General features: G+C 48.8%; 1 protein-coding gene across 1 annotated transcript in view; it reads right to left on the reverse strand.

Moving 5' to 3' along the window:
- Positions 1-1726: 1726 nt before the first annotated feature.
- The window catches only part of CLUH (clustered mitochondria homolog), a 41857-nt gene continuing 28406 nt past the window's right edge, over positions 1727-15177 (reverse strand). Inside the window, exons 14-26 of the mRNA XM_050908887.1 lie at positions 14073-14225; positions 13379-13441; positions 12436-12680; positions 11558-11642; positions 10715-10868; positions 10223-10362; positions 10030-10110; positions 9264-9389; positions 8624-8745; positions 7089-7182; positions 6178-6312; positions 4802-4875; positions 1727-3537 (exon numbers count right to left, since the gene is read on the reverse strand). Of these exons, the coding sequence (XP_050764844.1) occupies positions 3369-3537; positions 4802-4875; positions 6178-6312; positions 7089-7182; positions 8624-8745; positions 9264-9389; positions 10030-10110; positions 10223-10362; positions 10715-10868; positions 11558-11642; positions 12436-12680; positions 13379-13441; positions 14073-14225 (1641 nt within the window). The 3' untranslated portion in view covers positions 1727-3368. The remainder of the gene's footprint in view (positions 3538-4801; positions 4876-6177; positions 6313-7088; positions 7183-8623; positions 8746-9263; positions 9390-10029; positions 10111-10222; positions 10363-10714; positions 10869-11557; positions 11643-12435; positions 12681-13378; positions 13442-14072; positions 14226-15177) is intronic.

The raw sequence follows: 15177 nt of genomic DNA on the forward strand, positions 1-15177 counted from the left end.
TCGCAGGCCTCGCCGCCTCGCAGGCCTCGCCGCCTCGCTTGCGCTGGCTCTCGCCGCAGCCGCCGGCGCCCCGCGGCCAGCGCCGGGGTAGCGGAGGCAGCTTAACAGAGCTCCAGCGAGGACGTGTGTGTGGAGCGGAGTTTATCTGAGGTGGTGGGTAGCGATCCCAAGGCCTCGTCGTGACGCCGTCAGCGTGGTTACGGTGCTGCAGCGCGGAACGGCCTCCCGCCCGTGGGGAGGCCCAGTCATGTCGTTCGTTCTGTGACCGGGTGCGTGAGGGGAGCCCCCTCCCTTACTGGTCCTGCGTTTGGGTTTGGTTGGGTTTTTTTTCTTTCCCCCCCCCTTACCTTGAACCTTACTGTACGGACCTAGTAAGAACCGTCTTTGCTGTTCCTTTACTCAGTCCTGCTGGAGCTGTTGACGCTGAAGGTCGCACTCTGCGGGGAATCCGCCGAGTGATTCGGCGTGGGAGTCATCTGTCTCGGCTTTCCAAGGCAACAGAAGTCCGGTGCAGGTGGAGGTGCGTACCTGGAAAGCTGGGGCACTGAGTGGTTCTTGGAAGTTTTGTTTTCATAGCCATGTCTTTCCGTTGGTGTGTAGTTTGTTTGGTTGGTTTTTTCCTGTGATCTGGCCTTTGTTGCCTGGAGTGCTGCTTATAAATGGGTCAGTGAACTAAAATGGAAATGTGCGTTCCTTCATTGATGGAAGAGCAAGGACGTGACCTTGACCGTGATGTGGGGAGAGAATGAAACAAAGCTCCTACCAGCTATGTTCTGTGTAAGCATCTTGCGTGGTCATTTAGTAGCAGGAACAGACCTGGGATAGGGTTTTGGAGGAGACCGACTTCCATTTGGGAAACACAACTGAATTTCTTGCTCTGCCAGAGCTAAGGTGCGAGTCGGACGCCCCGGCTGGGGTGAAGGGGCGTCCTGGGCGTTCCTGAGCTGGTGTTAGGGTGCAGGTTTGAAATGTCATTTCACACGTTTACAAAAATCCACAGAGCCCCCGTGCCCCTGCTCACCCCCGTCCCCCCTTGAGGGGGGATTCTGCTGACAGCAGAGAGTAGTTCCTGCTTCGCTGGCTGTGGGTTCCTGTGGTTGTGATTCTGGTACTAGTTTTGTTACTGATCTTTTGGAGTCGATTCCTTTGTCCACGGGGCACTTTGTTAGAGGCAAAGGGTGCCCAGAGGAGAGGCAGAGGTAACCTGCCCACGTTCCAGTGACCACAGCACCTTCCAAAATGGCGTGAGAGCTGTGCAGGGGGAAACGAAACCACCCAGCCTGCACGCACCAACCTTGAGCTTCACTAAGGAAAGCGAGCTGGGGAAAAGCGCGTACTGGGCGCAGAGAACAGGCATTTACAGGCAGAGGAGTGCTTGATGGGGCCCGGAGCCCTGCAGCGTGGCATCAGTACAGTTACGGGTTTTAAAGCCTCCAGCTAATCTGTACCTGCTCAAAAGAACAGAAGCGGTGGCTCCAGGGATGGTGCTCAGAAAGAGCACTGTAAAGAAACCAAGTACCTAAAATAGTTCAAAAAGCTTTTAATGGACTGAAAGACACTAGTAAAAGAAAAATCTTGTAGGAAAGATGCACTGTAGTCATTTATTGATTGCTTTCCAGGAAATTCAGAATTTTTCTAATAGGAGCAAGTTCTTTTGCAGTAAAGACTCCTCCTGCTTTGTCGCCTCTAACACCGCGGAGGCTGCTCCCCTCCTTCCCTTCCCCCCCACCAAGAGTTACAAATACCTGTCATGTAGTACAGGAAACCAAGGGTACAGAGCACAGTGACAGCACTTGTTCTCCAGAAGGTCAGTAAAAGAAGCAACGCAAATTAGCACAGGGTACTATCCATGACAGACAACACGCGCGCGTGAGAGAGAGAGACCGGACTCCTTTGTCAGCACAGGGTGGCTGTGGACCAGCACGCAGAAGTTCTACAGCTTGATCCGTTTGGAAAAAAAGGACATTCAACTCTGTCGGCACACCGTGGCCTGCAGCGGCCACATCTTACCTGCTCTGTGACCGGTGCAGCCAGGGGAGCACGCGTGAGTCACCGACAACCACCATGGGACGTGTGTGTGATGGGGAGGGGACCTAAGGATTCGTTTAGTGGCATCTGCCATTTCAGTGACATCCATTGCCAGCAATGGAAGCTCCCCTGGCAACAATCGCAAAACCAGTGTGCAAAAAAGTTCGTGAAGAAGGTATCTATCTGCCATAGGCTTCTGTGCCTATCATCTGCCTAGGCTTCAGTTTTTATTTAAACCCCCTCCCCGAAGCCTCGTAATTTCAGGTTGCGGGAAGCGTACGCTTCCCCTCTGGTTCAGCTTGCCCATCAGGTTAAAGTCCATCGGCTCTGCGTTCCAGTTGCTGTTGCAAATGAGGCCACGTCCCTGTCTCTGACTTTTCCTCCCCTCTTCCCCCCCTCTTTTAACAAACAGGGCCACGATTTCCTGCTCAGTCGCTGTAGGTCAGACCGCATCTGATGCCGTTACCAATCTCTCCTAGGCACTGGGGTTTCCATTGTAATGGAAGTTTGTGCGCTTTTTTTAAACATCAAGCCCTCACTCTTTGGATACAGTATCCTAAGTTACTCAGCTGCAAGCAGAGCAGAGGTGGAACTGTGAGTATCATATATATATATCTCTCTCTCTATCTATATCTTTACCTTGAAAATTAGAATGTGAATGTTACAAAACCCCACTGAATTGCCAAACTGCCAACCAAAAGTAGAAAAAATGGTTAAAGGAATCCAATGGCTATATCCTGATGTAGAAAATGCTGTACATTCCCCCACTTACACACACACATTACAGGCTTCAGTCATCTGAGCAATACAAACATGGCTGCTTAGTTCTCCTTAGCACAAACTGGGGTAGTGACTGGGGGGAAAATAAATCTTTTGGCTTGGAATCCACGTTTTACAAGAACGCTGAGCAGTGGCTGGGGCTGGTTTTGTACTGTTTTAGCAAAGCAGTGTCCTTAGTCAACATAAAAATGACCTGAGAAATGTTACATACCTCAAGACAGTTCATTTGGAATTCATATGTACAAAGTAGAAATAACTGATGAGATGCGCACACACACAACACGTACACACACGCGGGCGTGACAGCCGCTGGCTGCGCTCACCTAGGATGGGTCTTTTGTATGCTGCTGCATCCTGGCCACCTTCCCCTTCACGTGGCAGACACAAGCTCAGTCAGACAGATTACATTTCTCAGATTAGTTCTTTGCATTGTGTATTAATTGTACCAGTGCAATAACATTGTCAAAAAAGGAGGAGCTGCTCCAGGGGAGTCCAAGACCCTGGGTCAGATTCAGAAAAGGGTGGTTTAAACTTTTTTTTTTTTTTAAGCGAGGTACACATTAAGCAGAGCTCTGTGTTAAGGGGATCGCAGCAGAAGGCATGCTTGGCTCAGCCTCTTTCTCCTCCACAGCTTTGTCCTCTGGTTCCAGCTGTTCGCCACTTTTTATGCTTTCTTGGAGCTGCTGGCGTCGCTGCACCTCTGCTTTAAGGTTCTCCAAGTCTTTTTGGCTGAAGGGGAAACCAGGAAGGGTAGCAAACATTAGACCAGCTTTAGGAACGGTGTGAAGCACAGGGACAAGGTAGTGTTCCACAAAACAGGAAAACAGGAAATGCTCCTAACACCTGCCCTCTTCCTGCCACGTCCCATGTCTTGGCACCACCTGCGCAAAGCTAGGTGCTTGGTTTGCCATTTGGTTTTGAACCAAGAGGCACCAGGATGTGACCCATCAGCGGCCACTGGGGACGGAGGCAGCGAGGTTAATCTTGTCTGTGTCTAGGCAGATGATAATAATAATAATAATAATCAGTGATTGTTTATATCATTAGAAGAATACAGTCTCAGCTCAGGTCATCTTTCTCCACCACCACCCCGATCAAATTTTCAACTAGAAGTCTAAGAGACAATTTATAATGAATGAAAAAAAAAAAAAAAATTAAGAGTACTGCTGCTTAGAGTGGTCTTAAAGATGATGATGATGATGATAGTCAGGGCTAGTATTATGATCTCAGCTAATGTTCTTTGTAAACAAATCCTGTGGAGCTGGGGAAGGAATAACTCCAAGATGTACTTAAAGCAACTACCCCGCTAAGCAGCCTCGTCTGTGGAAAAGCCAGTGCTGTTCTTCACAGCCCACTTCATTTCTTCTGGGGAGAGACCACTGACTGTGCTTCAACTACCTCCCACTCTGCAAACAGAGCGAAACAGAAGCCGCCCTTCACTGCTGGGGTGACGGGCTGAGAACAGGCGACGAGGGGAGATGCCAGCTCCTGGCTGCCTGCAGAGCGACGCACGGGGCAGTCGCACAACAGTGCTCTTGCCCACCGATGCATCAGTTCTCCAGGAAGCTCGCCTGATTGCCTTTAGCTTCACAGAGCAGTTTGGGCTTTATGAGATCAGATTGCTGCTACAAGCTCAAGGTTACAGTTTTGAAAGAGACACCTGACATTTCCTGCAATGTTCCTCCAACCAGGAGCTTTTTTCAGTGCCACTAAGGACTGCCCAGGGATCCCGTCGCACATCCCGTCACACGTGTTCAGGAATGCCTTCAGGGGACCCAGCACCTCCAAAAGCAGTCGTTATGCAAACGTGACAATTTCTGCCATGATTTACCTAGCGCTGCCTGAAGAGAAGAGGTACTCCAGATCACTGGAAACTCCACATTTTGGGTCAGTGACTCAATGCAAAGGGAAGCGATAGGTTTATGCTATCTCAGGAACAAAGATAATACAAAAAGATGACTTGATTTCTAAAGGTACAGAGGTATCGCTCTACCTTAGTGGAATGAAGAGAATTCCATTGATAATGTTGAGCTGCTCCAGGACACTGGCCATACTGGGAGCTGTGAACTACAGCATAAGAGGGAAAAAAAAAAAAGTTTTAAAAGTCAAAACCCAGACAGAAGAACTCAGAGCTCCTAAGCAAGTCCAGACACCATCTACCAACAGTTTAGAAAAACCTAGGTCTCATATGACACACTAATAGCTGTAAGGTGGCATAATTTATATTTTCTACCTCTTTATACCCATCAGTTGAAAAGCAGCATCCAGAGGTCCGCAGCCAATCACTGTGGGCAAGCTCCCCTCTGAACTCTGCGGGACTTCAGTTAAATGCAGTGTAGATGTCAGTTCAAGACGTGTTGGGTTTTTTCTCCTTCAAGTGTTGTAACAAGGGTAAAATCTTTATTACCATTTTATGGGTTTGAGCCTCTCAGCTGGACACTATTTCCTGGACTTGCCCATTTACTCGATTCAAGGTCCTTACGCTCAAATTACTCTGCCATGAACTCCTCAGTTCTGTACCCAGTTCTTCGCAGTGAGAAGAAAACCCAGCCGCTCCCACAGAGCGCTATCCTGCTCTGCCCTTTCTACTGGGAGGGAGTCTCCGCAGCTGGAAGCCTCTTTCCCAATCCTCTGGCAGCCACCGGCGTGCGGCACGGCAGGGAGAGCACCCATCGCACAAGTTAGCGCGTACTGCCCGAGATACACCACAGCCAGGCTGGGGCGATCCGCCGGGTGCGCAGGCAGATAAGAGCGGCTGGGTTTGGCCCGAGAGGGCCCATCCGCTCCTGCTCCGTGTTGTAAGGCAAGGCAAGGCAGGGCCCCCCACGCTCCGCTCTGCTGCCCAGCCTCCCCACACCACAAAAATCCTTGGAAGGAGAACAAAGCACCTGGTGAAAGATGACAGCATTTTTTAGGATGAGGAAACTGAAGTGCTTTTGGATTGAGCAACCTGCCTACAGCCAGTGAGTCAGCGGAGGGGCAGGTTTGTGCGTAGGTGTCCCAGGCTCCCACACCGCAAGCTGCCCAGCCCGTCCTTACCCATTTCCCTGGGTGCCCTGCAACGCAGTCAGCTGCGCTCAACTGCCTGAGCTCAGGAGAAAGAGCCAGAGCCCAGAACCGCTCCGTTCAGAAGCGGAGGGGACGACAAATGCTCAGCCCGCAGTGGTTACACTGTGCTACGTCTGTCTGAGCCTCTGCCTTTGCGGGAACCTCCTGCCCGTGAAGGGTCTGCAACTGGCCCAGCCATTACCACCTCCTGCGCAGGCAGCGTCTGCGCACGTACACTCACGTGTCCTTCAGGAGCAGCTAAACACAAATCTCTGCCTTCATGGCAAGTACGCTCGATTGCTCTCATTGCATAAAGGTTACCTTAAGTGGCATGATGTTCGCATTGGAGCCATTCTTGTAAATCTCGTTCATTGTGCGTTGAAGAGCGACTGCTTGCTGAGTCAGGTATTTCAAGTACTCAGAGCTCTCTTTGGTCTTTTCATGGTGTTCTCCAAGCTAAGCACAAGTTGGGGGGGAGGCGGGGAACAAAAAGGCACAACATTACAAATCAGAACAGGACCCAAACCAGGGTGCACTCCTAGTCTCTGCTAGCTCGACATCCTTATAGAAACTCATCAGAACTGGATTTCACCTGCCTTGGCATTCAAAAAACAAACAAACAAAAATTCCTCTAGGAGCCTTATTATCAACGTGACACATTTCCATCAAGTAGGAGCACGTTTGCAGGGCGAGCGGCATTCCCTCCACCAGGCTGTGCTTTCAGCCGGTGAGACTGCGCTGAATCACCCTGTACAACTGCAGACGTGTTCAGACAGAGCCCGGGCTGATGCCGAAGTTTCACTGTGCATCAGCAAGGGCTGCGAGCGGGAGAAGGTACTGCCCACGAAACAGCTCAACTACCAAACTAGTTTGGATCTGGTCTTTAAAAGACAGGAGGTGCAGAAAGTGGAAAGAACAGACCAGTTCCTTCAGTGCCCTGCCAGAACGCGGGGCCATGCCACCAACTGAAGTTTCTGTCCAGCAACAGGGGTGCAGCAAGAACAAACTTGCAGGAAGTCTATACAACAACTTTTGGCATAAAAGCGGTCAGTTACTGTACAGGGCAGCAATTCTGCCCCGTCCCTAGAAAGAAGATTCCCTGGCGTCTGCTCAGAGCTGTTTGTAAGAAAGGCCTCCCCGAGTTCCCAGTTGTGGCACTGTTTTGCAGTGGTACTGCTCGTTTCTGGCAGCAAAGCGGTATGACACAAGTTAGCAGCATGCACGCTCGTTACCTGGTTTTTGTAGATGGTGTAGCCTTCCTTCTCGTGCTGCAGAGCTGACCGGAATTCTGCTTTGCTCTCATACACCCGGGCTACCAAGTGGTGGCTGAGGGAAGGAAAAGGGTTTAGAGGTACTTTCCTGAAGAAGAAACATTTCTGCACTACAGCAAGCACGACTTTAACATAACAATGTTTAGGTTGAAGTCTTAATACCAGTGTGAAAGGAGAGAGATACTGGACTCTGAATACAGCACCCTGGTAGTCACTTCTCCCCACCCTGTTTGGGGATTACTATACTACACTGATTTGGGTCAGATTTTTGTTGAAATGCTGAGAAGTGACCTACAGAAGTAAAGACTGAACTGGGGATTTTTTCCTCCTGCACCCAGGAAAGCTGAAGGCCACAGCGGTGAACTGAACGGAGGCAGCACATCCACGGGAACATCTCGGGGCTAGATTTGTTAACTGGAGAAGAAGGAAGCAGCCATAAGCCCTAACCCTTCAAAAAGGGTCTGTTTGTTTCTTAGAAAGCAAACATGTGAATTACTTGATGGTTCACAGACAAAATATAAAAAAACCTTCCGGCACAGAAACAACCAGCAGAACAGTGGCAGAGCTGGGACCCAAGTCACCTGGGCTCTCTCCAGTTGGGAAAGCTGACTTGGCTTGGACTTCGCTTCCTTAGGGTTTCTGGAATGAAAAAAGACTTCTGGTTTTGGCAGTGTTACTCTGTGGGAGGCGATGAATCTCATCAAGCATCCCAGTGCTACTAAGGGAAGGAAAGATGCTTTCTGCAGAATGCATATCCATCAACTGCTGGAAAACAAGTCAGACTCTTGTGGGTGCTTAATAAGATTTATTTTCACCCTGACGAAGAACAGATGGGTTGCAATGTGGTAGTAGTAATTAGGAGTGGGCCACTGCTTGGTTGACAGTGAGCCAGTTTTGCATTCAAGGACAGTGCATACAGCACGGAAGAGCAGTGGGTATTTAGAGCAGATCCTAAAGGTGCCGACCACTCATAGCTCCCTTGGAAACACAAGGAAGCCGCTCAGTATTTTATTCAAATACAACGCTTTATGGTAAAGGACAAAAGCAAATTATATGCTTCTCAAAGATAGCTCCCTGAGGGCTGAAACAATTAAATACAAGTGTTTATGTATCGTCCCAGTCTCCCGGTATAATTACGTTAGCCTTGCTCTCCAACTTTCACTTGCCACATATGTTTTTCTGAGAGTCCACAAGGACCAGGGTCGTCTTGACAGATTTTTGGGGCAACCAGCATTACAGCAGATCCCACAATGAACTTTAAGAACGAGGGACCTCTGTCTTTCGAGACAAACAAACTTGGATGCTGCACCACGACCTTGACTCATGCAGCCCAGCAGTCCCAAGGAGCCTGACCGCCGGGACGAGACTGAATCTCTAATTCAACAGGGTACAGCTGGACACAGCGGGATCAGATCCCTCCCATATGAGCGCACGGTGAATGTACTCGCTCTCTTTAACAGTACGGTGACCCAGCCCAGCACCCCACCCTGCCTCACCTTAGTGCAACTTTCAGAGACTTGGAGCCGTGATACTTGGAGCTGATGGCCAGCGCGTTCTCCAGGAACCGGAGGGACAGGTCATACTCCATAACCCCGTGGAGCACCAAGCCAATGTTGTTCTGCACACAGAAGTCAAGCAGGCATTCAGAAAGCAAATTCAAACTACGCATTTATTGCTTCGTAAATACCAAGACCACACAGGTACTTCACTGTTGAAAAGGCTGTAGCAGCCACAAGTCCCCAGCGGGTATCTCTACAGCACGTAACAGGAGACCATTCTCCCCCTTGGCAGCTCAGTCCAAACCAGCCAGACAGAAATAGAGATAAGGAACTCTCGCCATTTTATGCAAGGGCAACAAGAACAGGCTAAATTAAGGAATTTGCCCGAGGATTACAGGCGCTCGAACCCACGTCTCCAGTGTCCCAGTGCAGCGCTCCAGCCACAGAAGGCTGACCCTTCCCAGCTAAAGAGTCAAACTCCTTTTTTCCCTTCCTCTAATAGTACTAACTGGTAGTAACCCAGGGAGGAAAAAGCAGCGCCTAAATGTTTATTTTAAACAGCCAGCACTAGGGGCATTTTAAAGGCCAAGAGGTTTCTTGGAGATTAGAAACTTGAAGACTCTAAAAGATTACTTACATCTAAGAGCGCCATTTCTGGGTGATCCTCCCCAAATACCAAGAGCATGAGGTAGCGTGCACGGTACAGTAAGTTCAATGCTGTAGAGAGCTGGCTGTTTGCAAAGCAGTACAAAGCAAGGTGCATCTATAACAAAAGAAGTAACCCAGCGTTAATGGTTTTTACTTACCACTCTGTAAAGCAAACTAATCTCTCCTTTCTACTCCTTTCCTCAGCTGCACACAAATGAAAAGGTCTTCCTTTATGGTTAAAAAGGATTTCAGCCACTCAGAAAAGTCCAAGTCTGCTGGCCGATTTACAGCTCCACTGAGGTATCACATAAGACAGTACTGAGGAAGCTGAAGTGTTTCATTTCAGTTTCTCTTATGCACCTCAAGGAATATTTCAAAATTGACCTGTATGTGTATGATATTCTGATTGCGCTTTTGGGGGGATTCTTTCTTTTTCTTCGTTTTTAACATAAGCCCAGGGCAAAAGCCAGCAGAATGAATGAATATAAATAAACATTCAGCAGACAAAACCTCAAAATTCTAAACTAAGTAGGACAAATACTGACCATGCAGGATGTTTACAATGCAAACATTTAGGTATTTGGTTTACAAAATCAGAAGATACAAAACTTATGATGAAAGTGGAGGATTCTGGGAAGAACACTGCAGAAGGAAGGAGAACTGCAACTGTCTTCTAGATGCAGACACGAATTAAGGCTCCCAGACTCCAGGTGGACACACGAGGTGCTGCTCCTCCCCCAACACCTTGTACTCACGTATTCTTGAATCGTGTTGGGATGTTCAATACCCAGGACCCTCTCGCTCATTAGCACCGCTTTCTGCTGATTACTTAAGGCCTAAACAGAACAGAAGACCCAAGAGCAAGTCACACAGTGCCGTGTACTTGAGCAAGCAAGCATGGGGAAGGAATAAGAGGACTAAACAGACCCTGTCCAAGCCCTTGCTTACCTCTGAATAATCTCCCATGATATAGTTGAGACGAGCTAGCAGCCTCAGGCAGGCACAGATTTCTACATGCATAGCACCATACACATTGTTGAACAAGTTTAAGGCTTCATTGATGAGCTCACAGCCCTCCTTCAAGAAACCTGGAAAAAAGTTTATTCATATACGTATGTATGTTAAATAACCCCCAATACTACTGGAGAAGTGCATTGCCCATGAAGTGAACACAGTAGTGGGATATGTAGCCATAGGTCATTGCCTTGTGTAAGAACTAAAACCTAGGAGAAGGAAATTGCTGCCCTGCATCCACCCTTGTTCATTGTTGGTAACTTTATAGCAGATGTGTGTTTCAGATGGTCTTTTAGACCACAATTCTCTACCAAAACGGGGTGGGTGGGGGTATATCGGTGGAGGGCAGCGGGACATGCCACACATACCCTGCTCTTCCTTTTATCAGCAGTCGCCTCAAGAGGCAGAGGCTTGTTGGGTCTGTACCTTGCTGAACCTTTGCTTGCCCGCTCTGGAAGAAGTGGAAAGCATCTGAGGCTTTGGGGTTTACATGCTTCACTACAGGGAAGATGTTGAGAATATCCTCTTCTGTGAAGGTGGGCTTGTGCCTGTTGTCAAAGTTGTACTCTTTCAGCAGTATCTGGAGGAACCGAAAAGACCGGAGGTCATGGTCACCACTTTCACACGTACTTGGCAAGAGAAGAGGGGAAAATGAGCCTTGAATTCTGCATGCGGATTCACAGTCAAAAACATCTCCCGTATCACTACCTGGGGCCAGAGTTTTGAAAGGTCACGTGTAGGCACGCACCACCACGTGTGCGTGGCGGAACCGCACTGCAGTGCCAAGGCATGGTCGTGCCAGTACTGGAGCCCCGACAGACGAACCCCGTCCAGCCAAACTCCCGCAACTCACAGAGGAGCGAGAAGGCAGTGCCGTGGGGAAGGAAACTCCCTGTTCTTCAAGCAAGGACAAACCCCAAAGTCCTGCTCTGCTCAGCCAAAGAGCTGCTTCTCTTTGGATGGGGAGTACGCGTGTGCATGAACTTAAGATGTGAGTTTGGTTTGTCAGACAGAGCAAGCTACAGGATTGTATTCAGGCTGGCTAATCTTCCAAGGGAGATGCACAGCAAGTTTACCCTAAAAGGGAACTGGATTAGAAATCTCTTTCCCCAGGGCTGGAACCTGTATTCCAACATTAACACCACAAAGACCTTGAGGGGCTCACACTGCCTGTCTGAAAAGCTGTCCCCTGCAAAGCAGTCTGCACTTACTCTTCCTGTTTCTCAGTATAGAACATGATGGGGAAGGGAGGGAAGACATGGCTCTTACTTGGACTCCAGTTTTGAGGGAGATTTCACGAAGCAGGGTGATTTTCTGTAGATTATACGCTTCAGCTGCTTGGTCAGCATTCTCACTGCAAAAAGCACACACAAGCTTCAGCTCTCAGGTAAGTTCCTGCTCGAGGACATCCCTCCTCTGTGGTGTATCTGAAGCACAGGTCCCTGTACAGCTAGGTGCTAACTGAAACCAGTGACTAACGTTACAGTGGTTGCTAATGGTCTATTAAAGCTTACAGAGATGCACAACAGTACTTTTAACTGAAATCCTATGCGTGTTCTCTTCAAAGTTCACCGCAGAGTTTAGGCAAGAGTCTGAATGCCTTCAGCTCTTGGTAAAGAGTGAGCTGTCCCTGACGTGAAGGGATGATCACTGATTTAGCCAACTAGTCATGGTTTTTCTCTCGGGCCACTTTGCTTGTGCTGCCAGTTTAACACTCACTGTCTGCACCTTCCAGCAGCCTTACTCACCATCTCTGTTTCAGATACAAGAGAAGCTGTCCTTGCTTTTGGAACATAAGCTCCCTTCAGCCTAAATCATCATCTATATAGACAAATATCTTTTGACTACACTCCATCTTCTTGCCTTCCGCTCCCCTCTGCGCCAAGGAGAGGTTTCCCTTCCTCCTCTGGTTTTCCCACCTGCCTTTGCCTCATAGCTTTCATCTCATTTCAAATTTCAGTTACACTTCCCCCTGCTGCTCTTTGCCTGATTTATTTCCATTATAAGCCTGTAAAACTCCCTTAAGAGTACAAATTCATATCCAAACAGCAAACAAGTCAAAAAGGCAGGTCCTATTAAAGAACAGTAAGAGCTACAGACATTTGGTGAGAGTCCAGGCACAAGCGAGGGTGATTCACTCTGCTTACCATTCAAGACTAAAATCGAAGTAGTTCTTTGCTTCTGAACAAATATTCTTCCAAAGCTCCTGAGGGGTCATGCTGGCCCATGCAGTGTTGTCAGCATTTCCAAGGTTCCTGTTTTTCCTTTTCTTATTCTTCTTCTTGGAGACCAGCTCATCAGCTGGAAGATGGGCAATGGGATTTGGAAAGGAGCTTAGAAAGCAATTGAGGAAGTGGCTGATGGCTGCTGATAAACCCGACAGCTCCACGCCCTACAGCGAGACACCAAAATCAGTCGTGGAAGACACTTGCCATCACACAGGCACTACTCCGACCCTGAGCCTCACACAAATCCAGTCCTACCAGAAACAGGAAAATCTTCCAAGAGAGGGAGACGAAGGCAATATTTGCAAGTGGAACTAGTGCAGAAGAATTATGTAGACATAAGAGATAAGTAATATACCTACACACACACACACACAAATACATAGTTCCATTTCAGGCTGCTACCTGGGACAGAGAAACTACAGAGTGTAAAGAAGATTTTGACACTGGAATAAAGCCAGGTGTATTCCTATGCTATGTACGGACAGGTATAAGGATGCACTAGTGTTCACGCAATTAAAAAAGGCTTCTTAGAAGGGCAAAAGCAACACTGTTTAAGAGGAAAAGGTATTACAAGCAAAACAAGCTGTGATTTCACTTTTAAAAGCCTTCAACATAACAAGTCAGAATCTGGGGAAGAAAAGCATGAATGATTACTCTCTGGGAAAGCTATCTTCAAGTGGGAACTTGTTTTCCCTTAAACACAGGCCTGTACCTATTTTAGCGGTAATGAGATTGTACTTCCCGTTGCTAAGCAACCCCCATGAACTCCCTAACGAGAGAAGAGACTCAAACAGCTCTCTATTTGTGGGGAAAAGTCATTAGAGAGGACACACGAGGCAAGAGGTTAGCGTGCAGGTCATACCTGGAGGTACGTCTTGAAGATGTGTTTAGCCGATCGAGTGATCAATTCACTGATTCCTATTTTCTACCCAAAGGAATAGAGAACAGAGACTGAGTCAGCTGGCAATAACAATGAAAAATACACTTTGAAGTGGGCTTGTATCTGCAGAAGACGCATTCTCCAGCCCTTACCCTGCAGCACAGAACTGTTTTGCATTTGACAACACTCCTGGAGCCAGGGAAGAGCCCCCTGCACACCCGTGCACGGTGACCACAAGCCACCCTGCGCGGCACAGCTCAGCTCTAACAGTGCTTCCAGGAGCAGCACTAGCCCTGCGCGTGCTTGCAGCCAGCCGCGCTCACAACACTTTCCAGTTTATGGTAAAGGACAAAAGCAAATTATATGCCCGGATGGATCTTAGAGGCTTAAAAAATGCATGGCTTAAAATCCAACTGCGTGTTACCTGCTATTACGCTTGGGAATCCCTGAAGCACTTCTCTATCCCAAAGGACACTCAAACTCCCTAACATTATGAAAGCCATTAAGGATTTGGGAACAAAACTCCCCATCCACCACTTACAGGTCCTTCTCCCTCCTCCTCTACTTTTGAAGCTGTTTATTTTACACAAACAATTGGCCAAGTTGGAATCTATACAGGGCAAATTATGCCAGAGGCGGTTTTAATTGACAGTCTGAAGTTAAGCCTGATGCTTACAAAAATATGATCCAGCTGAGCACGGCCAGGGGTCTTGGTGATGAAGTTGATCACTTTGCCTAGATAACGCATGTTGATGCCCCTCTGGTGCATGGCCTCTGCTAAGGTAGCCCCGTCCATCGGGAGCACCGTGTGATCCAGGCAGTCTTTGACCTGCAGGGTATATACAAACTTCAGTTACTGATAGCAAACATGAAGGAAAGAATTTCAATTTTAAAAAAATCTTAAAAAAAAAAAATCAAAAAATCTGACTAGGGAGGGAAAAAGGTGTTACCTGACAGAGAAGGCAATTTCCAGGGACACTTAAGTGACAAGCACAGCAAGAACTGGCAAGTACAGAGCACTGATCAGCCCGCACCAGGGCTGCCGGGTGCTCCCAGCCTCGGGCCGTCGGCTCCACAGCCAGCAAAGCGGATAAATTCAGCCTGGAGCGGCTCCTCAGGAGCTCTGGTCAGTGCCTCCTCTGCTCTGCCTCTGGGGTGGGACTGCTGCTCTGGGATCCGGCACAAAGGAAACCCCGAGCGGCCACAGCCTCGAGCCCCCTGCGCAGCTGCGGGGCCGCAAGCAGGAGCAGCCTTGTGCCAGCAGCAGGAGGGAGAGCTGCTTCTCCAGCGCTAACGGGATGGCAACCCGCCCAGCACTGCGAGGGCACGGGGGGCAGGACCGCTGTTCCCCAACTGCCGGTCACACACACCTCTGTTACCTGGGGTTCAGGGTCGCCCTGAAGGCAGACGGTGACCCCAAGCAAGGCTCTTTTGGTGGGCAGAGTGCTGTAATACCAGAGACCACCACGCTACGTGGGCGGGGGGAACACTTGCAGCAGACAGCCCAAAGCCGTTTGTGCAAGCTCCTTGCCACTTGTACCATTTTTACTCTTATGTCTCAGTGGAGAATGAGCAGCACGGTGCACTCCCAACAAGCATTGGGCAACTGAGGTGTTGAGAGATCAACTGCCACAGTAAAACAGCTCAGGCTTCATCCAATTCCCTGTGCAAAACAAGCAGAGGCAAAGGCCCTGTGGAGCAGCGCAGAGGACTGTAACCAAGCGCTGAGCGTGTCGAGTGGCCCAAGGAGACCAGTGAGGTGTTCAGCATAATTCAGCATA

Source organism: Gymnogyps californianus, chromosome 20 (genome assembly GCF_018139145.2).
Source record: "Gymnogyps californianus isolate 813 chromosome 20, ASM1813914v2, whole genome shotgun sequence".
In the NCBI taxonomy this organism is placed as follows: Eukaryota; Metazoa; Chordata; class Aves; order Accipitriformes; family Cathartidae; genus Gymnogyps; species Gymnogyps californianus.